Source organism: Plectropomus leopardus, chromosome 10 (assembly GCF_026936395.1).
Source record: "Plectropomus leopardus strain MGB_pleo_1.0 chromosome 10, ASM2693639v1, whole genome shotgun sequence".
Classification (NCBI taxonomy): domain Eukaryota; kingdom Metazoa; phylum Chordata; class Actinopteri; order Perciformes; family Serranidae; genus Plectropomus; species Plectropomus leopardus.
Genome location: NC_142185.1, coordinates 11673319 through 11697180, shown reverse-complemented (window position 1 = coordinate 11697180; position 23862 = coordinate 11673319). Strand labels below are relative to the sequence as shown.

The following is a 23862-nucleotide window of genomic DNA, read 5'->3' as shown; positions in this document are numbered from 1 at the left end:
CTATGCGCATAGACTGAGAGTGCATATTGAAGTATATTGAAAAACTGATTGACATTCAGTGCTCGTGAAAACTGGTCAGGTCAGTATCGGCAGGACTGAACAACTTTAAAGGTCTAGTCAAGGTCTGATGTTACATCATTTTACATAATTAAACCTAAAAAGAAAAAATCTTACTGCTGATCATTTTATGTAAAGGTTTATTCTGCTTGGATTATAGTTTTCTTGCTTTTTTTAAGGCTCTAAAATACTGATTTCTCTCCTGCCTTCTGGGTAGCCCTTTATTTTCATACAGTATAGAGCTTAAAACTTATGAAATCACCTAAAGCCAAGCCTTGAATTTTAATGCAAAGACTAATAACAAATCACTTTTCAGGAGACTGGTGTCTTTATTAACCCTATCATGCTATTTGTATCATATTTGATACATTACATTCTGTGGCCTTCATGTCACCCACATTAACATTACTAAAGCCTGTTTAACGGCCCATCTGCAGTCTGAAAGGCTGCTGGGGAGAGGAGTGTTAAAAGCGACGTGTGTGAATGGGTCGTTCAAATACCAGCTCCAACCAGGAGGGAGAGCTCTGAATATGGATATAAACACTCACACACACTTTGGTCCCCTCTTGGCAAAATCTGAAAAATTTCACCAGAGGCCATAACACATGATTTTATGATGATTTAGAGCATGTCCAAGTGGGGACTTAAAAATGTCCCCTGTTAGTTTTGCTGCTCCTGTTGGTGACTGTGTAACGATGAGTATGTTCCCTGTTATATATATGCGCGAGTGCACACACACACACACACACACACACACATAAAACGATCAGAGGAAGAGAAAATACTGAAGTGCAAAGGAAAAATTCTATATAATAAACAAGAAAATGGCAATGCCATGTAACAGCCATGTCAATAAATACAATTTAAAAAATATTTTTAAAAAAAGTCCTTGACTTTTTTTTACACTGACACTGAAGCAACAGCCTGCATACTGGAGAGAATGTCAACCTCTGTGCACATCGCATCGATTTTGGTTTAAATACATTCACTCGTGGAAACAGATTGTATGATAGCAAGTGAAGCATTGAAACAGTAAAAACCCTACAAGAGTAAAATCTACAACAAGCTAACAGCTTGTTAACAACCTCAAAAAAATCTAATAACTCAGATCAACAACTCAACTCCAAATAAGAGCAGACTTTGTTATTCAACATATTAGTACTAATGCCCCATGTCTGTATAGTCTTTCTGCTCCACAAATCAGCATCGCTTAGTGCTTTTGCTGCATATTTGTTTTATCTTTGCTTTGCACAAGTGGAGAGTGGATCGATGGCTGCTCTGTGCTCACGAGGACATCGGGAATCAGTGGAGAAAAAACATCAAATCAACCAGGACAAAGGAAAAAGTGTGAGACACTGCATTGATCCATGTACCTGTAATCAACTAAAGAACAGCTTTGAAGGCTGTAGTAGTGTACACATAATATTTTATCCAATTTTCCATCTTTATACATATCTATAATAGAATACAACAAGCACCTAAAAGTAAGTTGTTCAAATCATTTCATCAGCAACCCAGTTGCCAGAATGAATGTTGGCATTGTACTTTTCCACAAACAACGGATATGTTATGCTAGTAGGTTTCATTTTTAGTTGACATGTATAAATTTTACATTTCATTATGTTTCAGTTTTAAATTTTAAGTTGTGACATCACTGGGGTTAACGTGTGGGTTGTTTTAAGCTTGGTGACGGTTGGGAAAACATCTTGGTTTGTCTTAAAATACCTGGTTTGATTGCTAAGAGCATTTCAGGAAAAGTCTCAAACTGTCATTAATAATACCTGCTTTTGACACTAAAAATACAGCTGGAAATGTCCAGAATTGTAGTTGAAAATACCTGCTTTTGTCGCAACAAATGCATCAGTAAATGTCCAAAGCTCTCATTAAAAATACCTGCTCTTGCCACAACAAACACAACTGGAAATGTCAAAAACTCTTGTTAATAACATCTGCTTTTTTTTGCTACAAACACAGCTGAAAATGCCTCATCCTGCCAGTACATTAAAAAAAAAAATGCTTTTGTTGGTCTGGAATACTGGTCTACTGCTTGGCAGCTGCTCATGTAGGTGACAGACCATCCACCATCCTCCTGATGAGACAATCAGCTCATATATATGTAATCTGAACTACGTTATCAGAATGAAGAACAAAATAGTAACATATCCATGATTTGCATAAATCATGTACATGTACAATGTACATTTTATTCCGGGCTAACATCAGAGTTATTTTTATTGCCCTCAGCACTTTTGTTCCCAACACTGGATTAAAGCAATTCCAGTCCTGAACTTTCTGTGATTTGAGAACCACAACAGATTTAACACGCCACGCAAAAACTGGTTAACACTGAAACAAAATCCTCACAAAATCCACTGTGAAATCTTGCACAAATTGAAGGCCATGCCAACAGTGAAAAACTCAGAACCGTTTGTTTTCAGTTAACTACAATGGCAAAATGCTGAACAATTATGATGCATTTTAATGTGCTTCCCACAAGGCTCCATAAACCTTTCACCACTCAGTAAATCTCATTAACAGATTAAAAAGTAGGGAAAATATAAATGGTAAAGGCGCACATAGAGATTAGAGAGGGCACACATGCACGCGCACACACACACACACATACACACATGCACACAAACCTTGTCAAATAAAATATGCTTCTTATTGTAAAGAGATATGTTGGCTTGTTGTATTAAGACAAAATGCCATTATAACATAAGAAACATGTGTGTCGTGTTAAGCTTCTGGAAAGCCATGCCTCAGTCAGGAGGATTTCCCTCTTTGTCCCCCATGAGCGTTTGTTCTTTAGGCAGTTCAGTTTCATTTCAGAAAGGCCGGATGAAAAAAGTCCAAATTGTTAAAGAGTCCAGAGCAACATGCACTATCAAAGCCTCCCAGGTGTATTGCATCAGTGGCTAATAACCATCCTGTCACCCCCACTGTAACGTCATCCAACAGCCTATTTCAACAAATCAAAAAGCTTATCATAACACTTGTCAGGCCAAGAAAGAGAAATTGTAATCAATGCACTGCAATGGATGTTTTCAAGTCTTGCTTGCTGACTGGGCAAAGTAAAGGCTGCCATTTCAGAACCACAGATCAGTCTACAAACAGTCTCTGCATGCATCCCAGCAGGATAAACAACCATGATTTTGAAATAGCCCCAGGGGGAATGATGCACAAATAAGAACAGAGCATATTTTTGGCTTTTTATTTGAAGGTCTTGCTTAAAATGTATTAAAGAAAAACATTGCCTGGGAACAAGAGTGAAAGGGCAGTAAAGCGTGTAAAGTCGGAGCAATGGTTGGGGGGGTATTAGCTACATCAGTTGTCATTACTGGAATGGAGCGCACAGCACTGTTATTGATGTACTCTATATCTGCTGCTTTAATGGACCTTAACACAGCAGACATCTTCATACATCAAGGCAGATGCAGAAGTGAGAAATACAAGGAGGTTGTAATTTTACTTTATTCCAATAATCTCAGTGTCTGATGGATAGCACAGCTGCCAGCATGCTCTGTGTGTGGCAGTGAGAGTGAACATACCCCTGCCCCGGGTCGAGAGCGATGGCCCGTGGATGCTCCATGCCTCCTGCAATCAGGGTGGTGCGCATATCTCCGTTAAGTTTGGCCACCTCAATCTGGTCAAGATTGCTGTCGATCCAGTACAGTTTCCCTGTGATCCAGTCCACAGCCAGGCCCTCTGGGGTGGCCAGACCGTGCTGCACAACCACCTCAATCCCTGTCACCCCTGAAACAACAATATCAACACAACAATCATGATTTAGCACTGACTTACGTTGTAGTAATGGGTAGCATTGCTAGTTGGTGTCTCTTTTATTTGCTTATTGCTGATTTTTTTTTTTTTAGTATTTTGCCTTTATTTCATAGGGCAGATGAATCTTGAAAGGGGGCAAGAGAGGGGATGAGATGCAGCAGGTTGGAGGGGGCCGCAGGTTGGAGTCAAACTTGCAGCTGCTGCAGCGAGGACACAGCCACTGTACATGGGGTGCACGTGCAACCACGTGAGCTACCAGGCACGGGCGGTTATTGTCTCTTAAAAGTGCTCAGGAAAACCTTCTTAAAGCAAAAGGACATGCTCAGAGAACTCTTGAGGAAAGCTCGTCCACGTAAAGAAGATTGCTTTCTAGAGGGTTCCATTTCGCATGGTAAAAGGGTTTTCCCACAATATTTATAATGTAGCCATTTACAATTATTCTCAGATGCTGAGGCTTTTATGTGCATCTCACAAAAGTGCGAAACAGGTACAGCTAAGAGGCGATTTCTGCTGCACCGCAGAGGGAAATAAAAGCAAGTGAACCCAGTGAATGTACTGCCACCCACAAAAATACCCAGCGAAGGAGAAGTTCTGATTCATCATTTTATGAGGGGGAGACTCCATAATACAACAGCCCAAGACTTCTGGTCCTGCGGTATTTTTCAACTTTGGACAACCTGAGATAAATTTACAGGTAAGGACAATATCAACTTGCTGCATCACAACTAAGAATGTTTACAGACAGTGGTGCAAAACAGAGCATTATCACTGGCTGTGTTTCACACTTCCGTTACAGCTGCTAGAGCACAGATGAGCCAGACATGACTCTCTTTAGCCAATACATCACAGCAGTCTTTAGATGTATACTGTAACCAATGTTTGTGTGTGTGGGTGGATGTATGTGCTTGTGTGTGTACCGCCAGACTCGGAGAGCCTTCCTCTGTAGATCTTATCCTCCACCACATCTGTCCAGTAAAGGAGGCTGTGATTAAAGTGGAAGTCTAGCGCAATGGTGTTCCTTAGCCCCGGCACAAGTAGGCTGTAGTCCCGCTTGTGGAGGTCTATTCGTCTTATCTCATGCCGGATTGAGAAAATGATGAAAGCCTCAAAGGGATCTGGCCAAGAAAAGAGACAGGAAACAAGCAACATATATTTTTTTAGGAAGGCCACCTCTAAGGCTGAGTTGTGTTGAGTGAATTGTTAAAACAGGACAATGTGTGATACCATGTACAAAGATTTGCACTGGCTACCAAGCTGTAACGGCCCTCTTCTTCTTTACCAGGAGTGTGACTGGAATGTAAAAAATGACTGACACACATAAAGCTCTGGCACATTTTCTAAAAAAATATTACTGTCAAAATTGAAAAAAAAAGAAGAAAAAAAATTACCAGTATATCTTGAAAACTTCTAAAAGATCAACAATGAATGTTAGTGCATTAATAGATAAATACCAAAGCTGGAGGTTGGTGTTTGATCTAATCATTGTACATCATGTTAAAACACTGACATTTCACATGTAAATTTACACACGCAGACATACATGCAAACATTCATTCACATACACATATTGCTTGATTTACTTTGTAGAAAATATTTGTAACAGCCAGAACTCTAACTCTTAGAGGACAGGCAAGGCCTCAGTTAATTATTACTTATACAGTATTTGACCAGCCCTTACAGGATTGTAAAAGGTGAAGAGAATATGACCTGAACATTAGTTGTGGGTGATTAGTAGATATCATCGAAAAAAAACCAAAAACAAATATGGAACTAGGGAAAAAGACCAGAAAATAAAGAGCTTCTAATTTTATTTATAAATAATTACAAAATATATAGTTTAATTATACTTTTTTTTTCAACCTAAGCATTGTCTTAAGGTCTTTTTTGTTTGTTATTGTTTTTTTCTCACATATTTTCCATGACCTTTTCTTTTTATTTATTTTTTATTATTTTTTGTGAATCTTCAGCCATTCCTTTTAAAGTTGCTCATTGCCTTCTCCCAAATCCTTTTGACATAAATCAAGCCAATTTCCTCATTGTTCAAAGGGTTAACCCAGCAACCATCAAAGCTCTATCTAATGCTAGCCAAAGAGAGAAAAAAAGTGGGCACATACAAATTGTCCTCCTAATTGAACATAAAACATGAATTCCCAGAGAGCTTCCATTGTATTAAAATAAACCCTGTTTGCAAAATGCTGATCCCTCAGCTTGCAGGCTGAAAGATGCTGAATGAAGTTCAGATGAGGTCCTCATACATACAGGCATGCGTCTTAAACATCTCTTAATCTCTCGCAGGTGTCCTTAAAAACACTGTTTTGTCTGTTGATTCATAACCTTGGCGAGTCTCTTTCTGCTCTCCCTGAATTGGAGGCCAAATACTACAACTTTGCTTCTAATAAAATTGGCCAGGAATTTGAAGGCTAAATACCATAACTGCTAGTACTCCTAAAAACATTTGGTGTGACGCAGCAGTTAAACACTTCACACATAAAGGAGAAAAAGACAAAAAGGCGGAATACAACTCGGTAAAACATAAGCACAACTGAATATGGTTTCAAACGGCTAATGCACATATTTAGTCAATAAATAAAATGTACTTCACTTCAGTCTGTATTATAGAAAACACAGGTGGAGATAAATTATCGATTGCTGAGTTCAGTGTGGAGTTTGCATGTTCTTCACATGTCAGTTTGGGGGGGTTCACAGTTACTGAGCTTCCTCCCACAATCTAGATACATGCTGATGTTAATTGGTGACTCTAAATTTCCCAAAGGTGTGAATGTAAGTGTTGACCCTGTACCAGAATGAGAGAATACAGCTAATGAATGAGTGTTTGAGTTTCAGGATCCTGGTATTGTGCATGCAAGCTCACCGTGAAACTGTCATAGCTGATTGGGGTACTTGTATTAGAAAACAGCTATTGTTAATGTTCTCAGTTATACCTGCATACAAGTACCTAGCAAAGAAACCTCCAAAATGGATGGAGGGCAAAAATATAAATTAAAAACCAATAAAATAAAGTGACAGCTTAGACAAAATTTGGATATGCTTTCCGATAAAAGTTAAATTTTAGAAGGGACTTTAAGGAAGACCTTGACTCAGACAGCTTTATTTTCTTTGGCAGGTTGTTCGAAACCCTCAGGGGCCCTGGCTCAAAAAGCATTGTCCCCTTTGGTCTTCAGCTTGGACTCTGAACAAGACAGAAGATCACTGCCCGAGGATCTCAAACCATGCAACTGTGTATGAGGGCTTAAAAAGTCGAAAATATAAACTGGAGCCAGGTCAGGAAGAGCTTTAAAAGTTCTGTATGCAACACTGGCAACATTAATATAGCAGCAAATCACTATTTGTGATGTAAAGATATAGTGGATTAATGGTATCCTTAACAGGGAATTAAGTCATGTTATTTATGTGTGTTTTGTAATCTAAGCTTCTCTGTGGTTTGTTGAGGTAATTCAGTTCAACTGTGCGTGCATGTTGGTGCATGTGCATATCCCAATGGCTACTTCATAGCTGCTAGTTTGCACTGTGGTCACATGGCATCGTTGCAGAAGCTTAGCACCCATCCTTTGGTTCCCCCCAGGTTAACACTATGAGCACTGTCAGCACTGTTGCCATTGTTAGCCACCTCCATGTTAGAACCATAATTTATATGCTCTGAATTTTGCATAGAGCGCCTTTAAAGATAATCAATACAGTCTTAAAATCAATTCTAAAACAAACAGGAAGCTGATACAAGCATGTGAACATACCTCTTGGTTCTGGTTTAAGTCTAGCAGCTGAGATCTGTACCATCTGTGGTTGTTTCAAAGTTTTTTGATTAAGACGAGAGAATTTTTTAGTGATGTTCCTTTCACTGAGGTTATACTGGATGACTGTCCCTGACATGCAATGTGTTTTCCATCAAAATAAGCCAAGAATTTATTACAGTGGTTTGTTTATATCAAGTAAAATGTGCAGGGGAATTGAAACAATTGACCTTAATTTAGTTCCATATATATTTATATATTTATTTCACTGAGCTTGCTCTTTCCCTGTTGATCCACTGTGCAGAGGACATACTTTCAAATATATCTCACTGGTTTATACCACCATGTAGTGCAAAAATATATGCATCAGTTGAAGCCAAACCAATTTACTGCCAAACACTTAGGGAATCAACACATTACATTTTTCCATTTTCTGAAAAAGTAGATACATTTGTAAGTGAAGTCTTATGAGAAATACATTTTGCAGGGTCTCTAAGAAGTCGCTAAATCTAGTGAGAAGTCCTAAAGTTGGCAGCGGCGCTTGTATACTGAACTTCTCTGGCCTCGCCCACTGAGGTTTAGTTCAATCAGTAAGATTATTTCTGCTTCTGAGAAATGTTTGCACAACTAAAACTCTCTTCACAGCACTCCAGACTAAATCAGACTTTAGGGAACAGAACTGTAAAAATGCAATTAAAATGGTGTCCTTGCTTCAATGACACATTTCCGTGTTGCAACCAAACTAGCTACAATGTTACCGCAGAGAAGATTTGTGCTTGCAAATCTTTTATTCCTGAGACGTGCAAAGGAAAAGGGGGAGTGGATGTGTGCTCGGGACTTCACAAAGAATCCAATAACACCTCTCTCAAGATTAAATTGGAATGTTAGTGTTTGTATGCAAAATTTGATTTACGACGAAGACGTAGAATTCTGATCGGCTTCCAGAGAAAATTGTGTATTCTTTTCCTGCGCTAATGTAAGATTAGAGCTGCAACTGCCATCAATCTTAAAGTGAAATAGAAAAGCGAGTAATCAAAACGAGGTCCATAAATCTGAATGTGACAAGCAAACAGCATGCGTGTGTAACTATTGTATTTCAAGCACTTACAGAGGGGTCTCATCAAATGGATTATTCAATAACAGAACAGCGGAAAGTTTGAGTTTATGATGTGATACTACAGTGGTGAGACATTTGTGTCTGTTTGGGCTGAGGCCTGAAGTAAACTTGTGCAAAGCTGAATGAGGTAACAGAGCTCTGGTGGGTTGAGGAGGGATATAAGCTTCCTTTTCTCAACATCAGTAATCAGTACAGATAGAAACAGACAGGACTCATCGCCCAGATGCCTCTTCACATTTGAAACTGATTGAATGTGATCTGACGGTACCCTGTATCAACATCTATCACTATTCTTCAGACTGGCCCTCCACTTTCTCAGCACTCAACACACCAACACAAGAACCCTCCAATTCTGGAGTTTGACTTTTATTGTTTCCATTCCAGTTCTTTCTGTGCTGTGACTCTTGCATTAATAAATGATTCTTAAAACTTTTTCATTAAAGGCACCAACATTGTCGAAACACAGTCAGTGATTCCAACTCAGAATCCAACATTTTCGAGGTACTAGTGCACACTGGGAAAAACTTTAATTACTGCAAACACATACAGCACACACACCCACGGCAGCCAGCTACATCACTAAAAACAAAGATTAAAAAAAAAAAAAAAAGCCAGGGTCTGTTACCTGTGCTGTGACAGCTGTCTCCATCTGGGTCGAGTGTCCATCCTGGATAACAGGAGCACTTCACTGTGGTCTTGTACTGCTCACACACCTGGCTGCATTTTAGGTGACGGCTGCAGTAGTCCACCACCTCACATGTCTTGTTACTGGAGTCCAGGTGAAGCCCGGGGGGACAAAAGCACACAACCCCTTTCCCGGGTGCCACAGTGCACTGGTGACTGCAGCCCCCTCTGGCTACGAGACACATATCTGAGGTGAAAAAAGGCCACAGACTCTTCAGATTAAAAAAACAAAACAAAACAAACTTTTGAAAAATACATTATGTGTTGTTGGAAATTCTTTATTAGGCTGTCTTTTTCACAAGGGTCCTTCAACTAAATGAAACAATGCAGAGCTGCAATGATTAAATCATTAATTAATTACTTGTCAACAACTAAATTAGTAGACAAGTAATAATTGGTTTGAGTAACGTTTGACAAAAAAATAGAATTCCTTGCCTCATGGTTGCATGACTCTGCGCACCAGTCAATGTGCACTTACAGTTTACATCCATGTCTGTGAAAACATGGATGCATCACACACATCGTCCCCCCGGCAGCACAGAAGATCTATACAATCAACACAGTTTCAAGGTGGACACCCAAGATTAGTGTCACCAATTCAGCATCTGACCAAATGTCTCCCCTAGCCAGAAAAGTGTTTTTGCAGAACATTTCGATGTCACAAGAAAGTTGACCTTCTGAATACAAAATGCACGCACTTCATAATTTTATCCTATAAAACATTTGTGTACAATTTTGTCATAATTAGTGTATGAATTCTTGAGTTATGGCCAAAAACATTTTTGTGAGGTCACAATCTACCTTTGAACATCAACTTTTAATCATTTCAATCTTGAGGCCAAGAGGACGTTTGTGCCTAATTTGACAAACTTTCCCTTAAGGTGTTCTTAAGATATCATATTAAAGATATCACACAAAGTAATAACGACAAGGTCACCATGACCTTGACCTTTTGCCTGTCACTACCAAAATTTAATCACTTAATCACTGAATTCAAATGCATGTTTGTGCCAAATTTGAAGAAATTTCCTCAAATTGTTCATGAGATGTTGTGTACACAAAAATGGGATTGACCCAAGAACATATCGCTTCTGTCCATGGCTATCGCCATTACAAAGGCTTAAAAAAAGTCCAACTTCTTAAATGTGAATAGTTTCTGGTTTTCTTTACACCTCTAAAACAATAAAATAGATATTTTTGGGTTGTGGACAAAATAATTGATTGACTGAATCGATTAATTGAGAACATGATGAACAGTTGATGAAATGAAAATAATCGTTACACAAAGTCAAGTGTGATAGATCATCTAATCATAATTAATAGAAGTGTTAATGTGGCAGCTCTGTAAGAATGTAGTATCTGAATTAGGTGATACATACCCACTCTTTTCCCAATAACTACATGAAATCTAAAAGCTTTTATGTTTATATAGTTTGACACAAGGAAGGATAACATATTTTCAACATAGAGCTTGAGATCATAAAGTTCACAATCTAATGAAGATAAAGGTATTGCCTTCATACATCAGGTTCTCTGTATTTCCACCTTGGGGACAGTGGTGTTTATTCCACCACTGCTTGAATATTATGCACTGTTCCTTTCAAAAGTTTGCTAAAGACATACATGTCTTAACTTTTTGTTCTTTAATGTTGTTATTTTTTTGTTTACAGTTGTCAGGGCAAAAGGTATATAAATTGAAGATAAAACCGATCCAGTGTCTCTTTTCCCACCGTGATTAAGACTGTCTCTTCAAGGTGGGCAAGAATGGCATTGAACTCTCTCAACAGGGGAGGAATGGAGTATGTGGTCACAGTTGTTAATGGGGGGTGTGAGTCCTGCTGAGCTGGTGCAAATCAATCAGACTCTCAAGGTCTCTCTGAACACATAATTGTCTATGAGAAGGCAGAAGCCCTCTTTTCAGCTATGATAACACGGACACTCAAAGGTCCTGTAGGGCCCCCCTGAGGCTTGGTTAGTGACGCTCTAGAAAATGAACCTCCATGTTTACACTGCTCACTTTAAGAGATGAGATGCTCGGTCTAGTCACATGAGATCAGTGTCTTCCCTCTGAAGGCTGCTGGACAAACATGTCCACACTCACCATCACTGGGATGTCTGAGTATTACTTCATGTTCTGTCCCTTTGGTCGCTGAAACAACACACAGCGGTTCCTAGTAGGGCTCTAAGCTGCTTTATGTGATGGAAAGGATGTAGTAAGCCCCCCCAAGGACAAGTTATTCAGCAACCATGATATAATATCAGATGAAAAATTAAAGTGTGAGTTAGCAAGAGTGCTGTGAGGTGCCACAGCAGGTAGCATGCCCTGAATTGGTACATTGGAAAATGGAGGATGTGACAGCACTTCAAGTTTTCCAATTAATTTTCCTGCAACTCTGCAAAGCTGATAAAAAAGTAAATTGTGAAGAATAGAGCTATATATAAATAAAGACAAAGAATGTGCTGTCATTTTCATTTGCAATGTAAATGTGGTTTATTAATATGTCTCTGTTTTCTTTGTTTTATTTACTCTTAAACCAGCGCCACCAACTCCAGTGTGTCTGTCCTTGCAAGAAATGTCAATCAAAGAATTGCAAGCACAGTGGGAGCGTTGCAACATCCAAAATGCCTAAAAGTCCCCGGGAGTCATTATTTTTGACAGTTTTTGTTGGGTCTTTTCACTTTAAAGGGATTCTTCACCCAAAATATATCTTTTGAGAATCAAAAGCTCACCCCCTGTAGACTTGAAGCATGGCTATAAAAAGCTCCTCTGGAAGTACAGCAGATATGGTCAGCTTGAATTTTGTTGCTAACAACCGATTCCAAGTTTTTCTAACTTAACGCTAAAAAATCAATGTAAACTTCTCAAACTTCTCAAAGTCGTACTTGTCAGTATATCATGCTTCTCAGAGGTCAGAAGTTCAGGAAGTAGTTGTATATTCAGCCAAAATTGTGACTGGCTGGGACATGCTGACTTCTTACAAACTTTCAAACCACCAGGGAATAAATGTTTGAATATCTATCCACATACTTTTGTGTACTTTTTGTCAGAGGCTGTTTTTGGAAAGCCTCTAAGTTCCAAATGTTTCTGACGATACAGTACCCCCTAGTCTGCAAACGGCAAAAACCAGCCCAGTTGCTACAATGAAACATTGTCATTGTACATTTCTGCAAACCCCCGATTTGTCATGTTTGTATGATTCATATGTTTTAAATTAACTTTTCTAACATGATGTAATTCAGATTACATATGAACTTAGTTTCTAATTAGATGGAGGAGGGGATGGTGGATGGCGTAACACCTGCCAAGCAGCAGACAGCTGAACTCTAATGTTTGAGACCAACACACAACAAAAGCAGATATTTTGAACAACACATCATTTCCAGCCATGTTCCTGCTACAAAACTTTGTTTTTTTTTAATGACACCAGTGTTTTGAGCAGAACTATAATTTATGTGTGGTGGTGGCTGACAACAGAAGGGGTTCTTTGTGTCTTTTTGTGATCATTTTGTGTTCCCTCTCAGAATTTAGAGGTTTTCATGAGTCTGTCAACATGTGACAGGAGTTGTTTTTTTCCTCAATAGCAGTTTATTGAGATTGAGCTGGAGGGTGCAGAATGAATCAGCCACTCAGTCTGTGGTCAGATGGATCAAAATTCATAAGATTAGATCAATGGATTAGAGGAGCAGCTGCTGCAGAAGTGAGTGAAAGCAAACTTTTAGACCAATGGAGTTAATAGTTTTCATGTGAATAAAGCCTGTTTCACCTAAAGTAGTTTCCAAAAACAATGGCCAATACTAAATGAGAGCACTGTAGATGTTGTTGCAGACACCCACAAATAAATGAATGTGAGGGAATCCTGGACACAATTCCAGCCATGTTTGTTTCGACCGAACTGGTTATTTTTAGTAAAAACATGACGTGTTACTAATCCCAACAGTGGGTTTTGTGCTTGAAACTTGAACTGCATTTACCACAGCATTGTAACAATGTGAGATTGAAAACTGAAGGATAAAGAAACATCAACTTTCAACATATCCACTACATATGATGTGTACAAATGTAACATACACCTAGTTTGCAGAGAAGTACAATGCCAACATTGATTCTGGCATCTGGGTTGGTAAACAGAAGGAACCACTGTATGGGCTACCTTGCTTAGCCTTCTGCCACCCCAACCCACACCTGAATTAGCAGCTGAAATTAGACAAAATCGGGTCTGAAAGATAAGTATTTTTCAAGGAATGGTGGAATTTGATGGCACAGAGCCCTGACCTCAACCTCATCACACACCTTTGGGATGAAATGCACCTGTAGGTCAATGCTTAACCTTCAAAATCTTTTGGACAGCCTCCCCAGAAGAGCGGTGGCTGATACAACAGCATGTTAATGCCCACGGTGGTGGAATCACGTTTTCAGTGATTAATTCTGCTATACACTTTAATACGTGCTTGGCCATATAATGTATTTGAGTACATATCATTTAAACAAACAAACAAAAAGAAGAGAGATGAAATGCACAGACAAAACAAACATACCGCAGATGGGTCCTTCATCCGAGCGGTCTGCGCAGTCCACTTTGCCATTGCAGATCTTATCAGGTGTGAGGCAGACAGAGGTGTCGTTGGCACAGGGGTACTTGGGTGGTTTACAGACAGCAGACTCACAAGATTCTTCATCTGAGCGGTCCTCACAATCAATGTCCCCATCACACACCCAGCTCTTTGTGATACACTTGCCTGTAGAGAATGAAATGTGGAGAAGCGTAGAGTTTAACTTTTTTAAGCACTTGCCGTTATGCTATATAAATAGGCTAAGCTTTACTTAGTAATTACTTGATGATATAAGCTTCACAAAAACAAAAAAAAGTTAAAAAAAAAGTGAAATTTCACTGGTACACTCAGTGCTTGTGTTTTCCAGGTTGGGATTAGACAGTTGTTTCGTTAATTACTTAGTCCCTTAGTAAACAGTAGATAGCAAAAATGCCACGCTTTATTTTTCTTTATTTTTTCCCCTGGGGGCCTAAAACATCGACAAAGCCATTCTCACATCTTTGCTAAATGTTCAACAGATGCCTGGATGTACCATTTTTTGCATGCTACCAGGTGAAGCCTGAATCGCAGCGCATTCCAATTTACACTTTTTCCATCAAAGCTACATCATAGGGTTTTGGGATCCCACTGGTTTATACTTGGTTCTGGATCAGTGCAAACCAACGTGGGAGGCTGAAGCGACTGCTGTGGGTGTGTGGATTTTGTGTGAGATAGGGTAGGTGTGTATGTGTGTGTGTGTGCTTGGCTTCACATCACTTCTAAGCTTTCCAGTTGTCCCTACAAAAACAGTCAGATGACACTTTTGATTTAGGCCTCCATTTTCTAAATGCCTAATATGATGCCAGTGCAGCTGCATGTGAAAATGAAAGCTTATGTGCTATTCAAGTACAACAAGCTCTTCATGCGTAAAATATGGATGACACATGGGGCACAGAAATGTTCATCAAAATGTGTTTGTTTGTGCTAATGCACACAGACAAGGAGGTTAATCATTTGTATAACTGAATTAGCCAGTCTTAATTCCGGCGATTTCACCTTGAATGACACAGCAAGAAAATTCTACAATACTACTTGAAGTTTTAGGAGTGTATGAATCTGTTGAGGCAAAGAGGGGGGAAAAGGATGTGGCTGGAAAGGGGGAGAAAAAAAACAAAAAAACAACTTTTTTATTCAGGGAGTAGGAGGCACAAAAGGGAGAGAGCTCTTCTGAGTGGGCTTATTAAACATAACCATCACTTATTATTTTGAGTGGGAAATATATTTTTCATATTTTCTGAATATAGAAAGGCTCAAACATCTAAAAGTATCATATTTAATTCAACAAAAAAATGCTGCATATCCACAGACAAATTTCCTACAGAGATGGTAACTTTTTTTATTTATGTTGGTCCCTCTTCTACGTGTGGCAGAAGATTTATTTTAAATAAGTGATGAGTAAATTCCTTGTTGTCTTACTGTCCTCATCATTCCAGTTTTTTTGATAAACTTTGTATGTATTGGCATCCTCCACATGTTGTTTTGTTTTCTAATTAAGTTTCTAAATAAGAATTTGCCTAAAACAGTACCATGGTTTAGTTGAAGTTCATTAGAGGCTGAAGGGCTAAAACTTGGCTAAATATTTTTGGAAGTTGTGACTAAATGCTGCCCAAGAAATATGACCCCCATTGGCCTGATGGGGGTTCTTAAATGAATTAAAAGTATGTGAAAAATTTGGCCAGGAATCAATGAGATCTCGTACAAACATCCGCAGTTATCATTCTGCAGGTGTTGTGAACTGTCAAAGGTCCTTCTTGCTTGAACCTAGCAAGAAACTTGTGGCTAGATGTATTTTTATGTTGCTAATTTCAGATGAATTACTTTGAATTTCATGTCAAAAAAAAAGTATAAAAGTATAAAAAACTGGAGGTTGACTGACAATGGATTTTTAAAGACCAATAACAAGAGTTTGTAAAGTGATAAAATAAACTGTGGGACTTAATGCATCTGCAGATGTTTAACTGAAGCACTCTGTGATAAAATGGGACTCTGGAGCTGCAGCCTACATGCAACTTCAATATGACTGAATAAATACTACATTTACTTGACAGCCCAGTATAAAAGGTTACATATTGTATTGTGAGTTGTACGAGCACAGACAGAGCCTCCTAAAGTGCTATAAAGGCCCGACCACTCACATCTGCAGAAGAGTGCGCAATACACAAGTGTAATACATAGACATGAGTGGAGGCATACTCAAGCCAACCTACTAGAGACAGTCATTAGCTGGAGACACTGAATATTCTAAAACCCTAACCACTGCGCCTGAGGCAGTGATCCTGGACTGAGCCTGTGAACATGGGATGCTCTACAACCCTGAGAAAGACACTGCCAGACTGAACAGTGAGCACATAATTGAGGACCTGAAACATGAGCTGCTTCTCCAAGAACTGACATCTGCCCTATAGCCCCAGTTGCCAACAACATGTCCTTCCCCGTTTTAATTTAGAAGCTTAGACAAGATGGTAGTATTTGTTAATGACCACAGAAACAAAACAAACAACAAAACAGCCACCAAAATTAAAATCGTCAGAACATTGTTTTTACAACACAATACTTCCTCTTTAGCCATCATCCAGTAAACAGGTTAAACTGGAATACCAAACAGTAAATATTATACTCTTTAGTCTGATTTGTTCAACACAGAATATTCAAAATCTCTACCACTTATGGATGACCCAAACTAACTTCTGTGTCAATCGACAACTGACTTCACCACATCCTTCCTTTAACTAAACTGTAATGGAAGCATCTGAACCAAATCAGCATCAACTGGAATTTCTCATTTGACGCCGTTGGGCTTAAAGTGCCTTAAAGTGAGATATCTTCTCAGTTCTTGTGCATTTACGGGGAAAGATGGATGGCCCATTTCTATAATATGAGCAGCTTGAAAAACTTTTGGACTCTTACTTTGTGTTAAGCTATTCTTTGTTTTGAGTTTTCCTGTTTTGTATTTTTTTTTCAGTTGAATATGTTCAAAAACAACCTGTGTGTGGGTGGCTAAACCCAGTTTGTTAAGTTATTGAGCATTGAACGCAAGCACCACATTGAAAATTCCCTCTCCTCTAATCTTTGTTTGCATGCAAACATCCCCAAAGGTGGAATGAGCAAGGAAAATCATCCGTATTTCCAGCATTTAAATTTGGATCTACAATGAGTCCCATATCTTTGTTTTATCTCCAAAGTTGAAAAGAAAGGAGAGAAATGCAGCTCTTTAATCCGTCAGAACTCTTAAGATGGCCCCCTTACAGAAACCTTTTTGGATATAGTTGGAGAGGGCACTCTGTTCTCCTGAGGAGGACGGAACGAGCTGCACCAGTGCACAGGGGTGTGACACTGCAGAATTAGAGTGAATAATAATTGTGTGGTCTAACCAACCCTTCACCACGCAGCATTGCCTCCATTCTTGATAATACTGTCAAGGGATGAGTGGAAAGCTGCGCAGCTAAAGACAGAAAGCAGCTGAATATTTTCCGACCTTCTCCTTTCAGCTGCAGAAAGAAAGTGGATGCTGGGTTTGGGTACACGTGGAGTTTATACAGGCCATTTAAATGGTCTGTCCTAATTGGTCGAACAAGTACATGCAAACTTCCCTGCACTGCTCTAAAGTGGAGAACGGTTAAGCCTCTGGAGCCTGTCAGAGTGAAGCCTTTATGAAAGGGTAGAGAGCAATTTGGCAGCTTAATTTACAACTGATAAACAAATGAAATGACTGAGATACTTTCCTCCTCTCTTAAGACCCGAGAAAAATGCTGAAGTGAAAGTGCTGCGGAGATATTGTTTATCACAGCTTTCAATGTGAGGGTTAAGAGCTGTGTAAATCCAAGCAGACAAACTTATTTTTTTTTATAAGGACTAGAGTTTGCCATTTATTCATGAGAAAACTTGAGACCTTCATGTTTCATTTAAAAGTGAAATTTATGATTGTTTCAGAAGATTTTATCATGTACTGTAACTAAATGAGGAAAATATGTCAGCATTGTGTTTGACCTCACATCATGTCTATATTGCCAATAATCAAGTCAGCTGATTTTTCTTTTTCTCTGCTGCTGTGTGTTACTGTCCATGCTCAAATTCGTTCCGCCAGGCAGCCGCGGTGCTAAAACTATAACATCTGTCTCAGGCGAGTGATGCAAGATTTACTCGCTGAACTCAAAAGCTGAATTTAGTTTTCACGCCTCAGGATCAGATTTTATACCAACCAACATTGTCAGCGTCAGTTGACTAATGAAGTGTAAAAATCAACACCACCACAGTGTTTGGAAATGTCAGACTTTATACTGAACTTCTAGAGGAGATTTCAGCACCCTATAACATCTGTAGCCATCAATTATTAATTCACTAAGTCTTGACTGAAATGGGATTACGACTCACAGTTAAAGTCAAAAGGAAGCACCACCTTCAGCGCATTTTTACGTCTGACCTCAGTGTTGTTTTGCAGTGTACTGTATTCACTACCTGTATCTTTGCAGGTAAACTTGGCCTTTGGGTCGCACATCCTCTTGGTACCCTCGCAGTCTTTCTCGTCACTGCCATCCTCGCAGTCCTTGTCTCCGTCACACCTCCAGCGCTCGGGGATGCAGGTTCCATCTGTGACGCAGTGGAATTCCTCTCCGCTGCACTCGATCACAGATGGCAGCACTGGAACAAAAGGCATTCAACAATTACTGTTTTGCAGATCTACAGCACACTGTTATGAGCAAAGGCACCACGGTATAAGTTATTATTTTACAAAATGTCTTTTGCTGTTTACAAATATTTATCTGTGCAAGCAGGGAACGTGGCACCAATAACAGGTCAGTTAGTTCCAAAGACGGAAGTTATTTCACTTCCAGTCAGTCGGATGTTTCTCTCTTGTTTAATGACTCTGATTACTATTTCTTTCTCCAGTGTGGGTTCATTACAAATAAAAAGAAAAAAAAAAGAAGAAATTGGCACCGCTACACCAGTATGTTGTATGTATTGTGCTGCAGGTCTTGGAACCACTGGACTTGAGAGAGAATGAATGCATAAACTAAATGGAAGTGTGAAATACATAACAATGTTTTTGACAACAATGTCAACTTTGCAAAACGACATGATTGACTTTCACATTTGTGACAGGTGGCTATGATGTTGTCATATCGGTTGTATAGACACCACTTTAAATTAAGTGCTGCCATTATATTCAAAGTCATTTTAAAACAAATGGCACCAAAACAAACTAGAATGATACCAAACATGTTCTCATCAGTGTTGTGATACATTCTAAAATGTTCAGCAGAACACAATAAACAGCAATAAGTGTTATTTATATCATGGCATTTTGCATTCAGTATAGATGATTTGCTTAATACTTAAAAGTCAACCCTAAAAAACATTCCCTCAACAGCCGAGGCAAAGCTAAGACAGATTCAATCCCCGGGGTAAAAGCAGAAGCAGACACGGGGGAGTGGAGAAGCCTGCAGTTCCCATCAGGAAACGGTTTGATGAATAGTCTACACATTCTAGTGACAAGCAAGTGAGCTGTGAGTTTCTAGGAGCTTTCTGTGGTAATTAGATTAAATGATTCAACTCCTGATGGTAAAATTCCCCCGAACAGAGACTAGATAAGATTAGTCACACGTGAGTGTGAAAACAAAGTTATTGGACTCAAGCTGATTAATTGTTAAACTTGTAATTACAAGACCTAAATTTAAACATGATTTGAATTGCAAATAAAATAATTAGCCGCTAAAGCAGATATAAAAAAAAAAGCTGCAATCTCATAAAGGTGCTACCAGACAACTTTGCTGTGAAGCAGATCTTTTAAGACATTATGAAAAGTGTAAATCCTACTGATGACTTATATATATAATATGGTGATTATAAATACATTGTCTTTATACGACTAATGTTTTGACGCCAAACTTGATTAAAAACAAGTGTTAGGGAAGGGATGTTATTCTACCCTCTTTTTTTCTGACTCAACACTTCACAGCATTTCAAAAGGTAATGGGAGCGTTCTTACGTGCTGATCCACCTCTGCAGGTTGTGTTCTCATCACTGAAGTCTCCACAGTCGTTGTCACCGTCACAGGCCCAGTGATCTGGAATACAGCGTCCACTGGTGCACTGGAACTGGGTGTTGGCGCAGGACTTGATGCAGCCTGCTTCATCACTTCCATCTCCACAGTCATCATCTACACACAGACACTCATGAAAGATTTTAGCTCACAAACACAGAAAGATATAGCTGTTAATTGTAAAAAAAAAAAAAAAAAAAGCTTCCATTTTTATGATGAGTTATCCTGTTCTCACCTGAATCACAATGCCACTTCACGCTGATGCATCGTCCATTGGAACAGCTGAACTGGGTGAGGGGCTCGCAGGTGGGGAAGCCTGAAAAGGTTTAGATACATGTAGATATTAAGAACAATCCCAAACCCCAGCTAAACAACCATGCAATCTCTTCAGGTCAGCCGTCTTATTTAGAACAGAGTTGACATTCGGGTTATTCTCTCACCACCAAACAGATCATGGTGGATGAATAAGACAATAAAACTTGCAATGACAAATAAAAAATAAGACTTTAAGTCTACAGCCGTGCTCGTGGCTCTATGGGGCTGTGCCAAATATTTCAAATTTCATAGAAATCCTACACGTAATTGTTGAGATATTTCATGTTAAAACTACAAATGTCAACCTAACTGCGACGCTAGAGGAAAATTGAAGAATCAGCAAAGTCACTGCGATTCATCACCAAGGAATCATGAATTTCTGTTCCATTAGGAGCGCTATCAGATGGAGGGGAGAGGACGTTGTCTGTTGGCCACGTCTCCTTCAGAGTTACAACAGTTAACAAAAGTATTTGAGTATACTGTTGCTGTTGCTACTATCGCTACGGACTGTTTTTCAAGAATGTAACAGCAAAACTTCTGGACATTTAATATGGATTCTACCAAATTTGGCAGCAGAACTTATGACTTTTAAGTAACTTCTTGCTTCTTGCTCTACCTGCTTTTATGCTCTTATTTTTTATGACTTTGAAATATGCTTCTATTTTGGTTGTTTTAAACTGTTTTTTATGCTCATGAATTCATCCTGTGGCACTTTGAGATTTGTTCCAAATGTAAAATGCATTACAAAAAAAATCTGCAATTATTATTATTATTACCAAATTTTGTGTCATGTAGATGTTGATATTCCACAGAATAAGTGAATAACTGAGTGCTATATCTTTAATTCTTGTCATCATCAGTGTTACAGGCCACCCTTGATGGAAGAGGAAAATAAAAGAATAATGTGTTCTTCCTCATTTGATAAATGCTCTGTACTAAAGGGAGCCATACACAGCCATGTTTAATTTACAACAAGTTCTGTTTTCATGTTTCCTCTGTTGACCAATGACTCAAATCATAAAACCATAAAAGTAAAAACATGCTTGGCCCCGGAAAAATATATAATTCCTCTCTACTGGGCTTGCACAATGAGCTGAAACAGCCTCATCAAGGTTCATTTCTATATATTTTTAGCTCAATGTCCCTGCAAGCGAATGTCATCTCAAGTGTTCTCCGCTTTCCCTATAATGATACAACACCCTATGTGCTGAGGGTTTTGAAGATTTTGCTGCTGATGTGGGCCTATACAGAAAATTGAGACAATATGCATATATATGATATTGTATTATAAATATCACATATATGTACATCAACTTAACTTGACAATGCAAGCTAGTGAAAGCAAAAAATCACCGTCGACTCACTGTTGTCAGCCGATGGCAGATCCACAATCCATCATTGCAGTCAAAGAGACTTCGTAAACTATATTGGTCTACATTATAGCATCAATATTCTCTAGCTTTGCTGCAGTAGGAACAGGAGCACGGACTTGCAGTTTTTGGACTGACAACATTGTCAGCATTGACATTTGCATTCCCACCTGATATGATTCTAGTTTCTGATTTTAGATGCTGTATATACAGTACTTTTCACATATTCTTACAGGATGCCCGGAATTTTATTGACTCCAGTATGAAATGCAAGGCTACATTTGCATTGATTTGTTGGCATCTGCTGCTGCTTCTGCTGCCTGGAATACCTAAGGCACTGTCAGGAAGACATATTGTATCTTTATCAGACAAGTGTCTTCTATATTTCCCACCAATGTGTTAGGTCTCACTGACAGTGCATGACTGGTTGGAATTTAACATTCATTAAAAATGAAGCACGAACATCCATAAATAATGAAGGTTTCAAGTAAACAGTGAGCCTGGCAAAAAATGGAACACCGGCATCCATAAATAATGACGGCTTCAAGTGAACAGAGAGCCCAATATGAGACACTGTGTGACAACTACTAAACTACTGACAAACAAAATCCAAATTAGCATCAATCTCCAAGGCGGCCACCACTGAGCTTCAGGTGTTCCAAAACCCACAGTAGTTCCACTGAAGCTAAGTGAGCTGCCAGAGCTGCACAGTCGAGTGCCTGCAGAGAAGTAATGCCTGAGGAAGCTCAGACAACAGTAAGAGAGAGAATATGTTTTGCTGCACAGCTTGATTATGATTGAATGAAGCCGAGCATGAACTTTAATTACTGCTTACACCCTGGCTGTTTGTGAGTGCGTATTGAACCAGCTTAGGACACACAAAGGAAGGCTGAGGCGATACAGCACAGTGCAGCATTTGGCAAACATCTATCACTGTAAGAGGATGATTTAATACAAATAGTGATTAAAGGGGAACCCTAAAACCTTTACCCCCATCTTTTAAATGTATGCTGCTAAGTCATCCAGTTCAGCTTCACTGCTCAAAGCATATTCAACTGCCTAAAATGCTCTTTTCCGTTACATAAAAAAGGTTAAATACATCTTCAAAGAACTCCAAAAAGCTCAGGCCATCATGGCGTGCCATGTGTTTTTCTCATTTATGTTTTCCAAGATTAATCCAGACTGCCACTTTTACTAACTGAAGCTGGCAGTTTCTGTAATACCATCGAGACACGACTTAAGTACAGTGAACTGCTGCACAAAAGTATTCAGTTTACTCAGCACCACCCCTCTAAGCCGATGCCATCAGTGAGGGCATGTCGGGCTCTTGGTCCAAAGAACACACCATCAATAATTCAACTCCTAAAAAGTCTCTCAATTGAAGAAAGTAATGCATGCTAAAGAGACTTCGAAAATATTCAAGAAGTCACAAATTAGTGATAAGCAGCTGTGAAGAGAATTCTTTGTGTTATGGCTTTCATAAATAGACGACTTGCATTTGTATTGTGTCTTTCTGGTCTTCCCACTACTGAAGGCACTTTAGGACTACATTCCACATTCAGCAATTCACAAACACATTCATACACTGGTGGCCAAGGCTTCCATACAAGGTGCCACCTGCTCACATAAACATTCACACACACTTACACACCAATGGCACAGCTTACAGGGACATGTTGGTTTCTTGGTCCAAAGAACACAGCATCAATATCAATCATTCAATAATTCAACTCCAATAACTCTCAATTGAAGGAAGTAATACTTGTGAAAGAGACTTGCAAAACAGTCTAAAGTCATAAATTAAATATACACGTAAGGAGCTGCAGGTGGCGTTCTTAGTTTGGCAAGTGGGCACCATCAAGATCTGTAGCAAATTTCATGGCAATCAATCCAATAGTTTTTGAGACATTTTGTCTGAGGTACAGCGATGGACAGACAAAACAAAGCGACCTGCAGATATGTCACTATCTGGCTAAAACCAAAACCCTTTGCCTCTTCTCTGTGTAGCAGTACATACTGTTTTGTGTCACGGCTTTCTTAAGTGGACAACTGCAAAATTTATGTAAAATGGTAATAAAAATAGCAAGTGTACAGGACCAATTATTCCCATTATTTTAGCCTGCAATAGCGTTTTTTTGCAATGTGCTTTTAAGCACA

The 23862-nt window shown here is 39.1% G+C and overlaps 1 protein-coding gene across 3 annotated transcripts in view; it reads right to left on the bottom strand.

The window, feature by feature from the left end:
- Positions 1 to 23862, bottom strand: part of LOC121949095 (low-density lipoprotein receptor-related protein 1B) — a 312361-nt gene that overhangs the window by 132736 nt on the left and 155763 nt on the right. For all 3 annotated transcript variants that reach the window (XM_088083039.1, XM_088083040.1, XM_088083041.1), the window contains 7 exons: positions 20256 to 20336; positions 19967 to 20137; positions 18436 to 18618; positions 13927 to 14127; positions 9332 to 9577; positions 4758 to 4955; positions 3609 to 3813 (listed from right to left, as the gene is read on the bottom strand). In XM_088083039.1, coding sequence (XP_087939165.1) covers positions 3609 to 3813; positions 4758 to 4955; positions 9332 to 9577; positions 13927 to 14127; positions 18436 to 18618; positions 19967 to 20137; positions 20256 to 20336 — 1285 coding nt within the window. The remainder of the gene's footprint in view (positions 1 to 3608; positions 3814 to 4757; positions 4956 to 9331; positions 9578 to 13926; positions 14128 to 18435; positions 18619 to 19966; positions 20138 to 20255; positions 20337 to 23862) is intronic.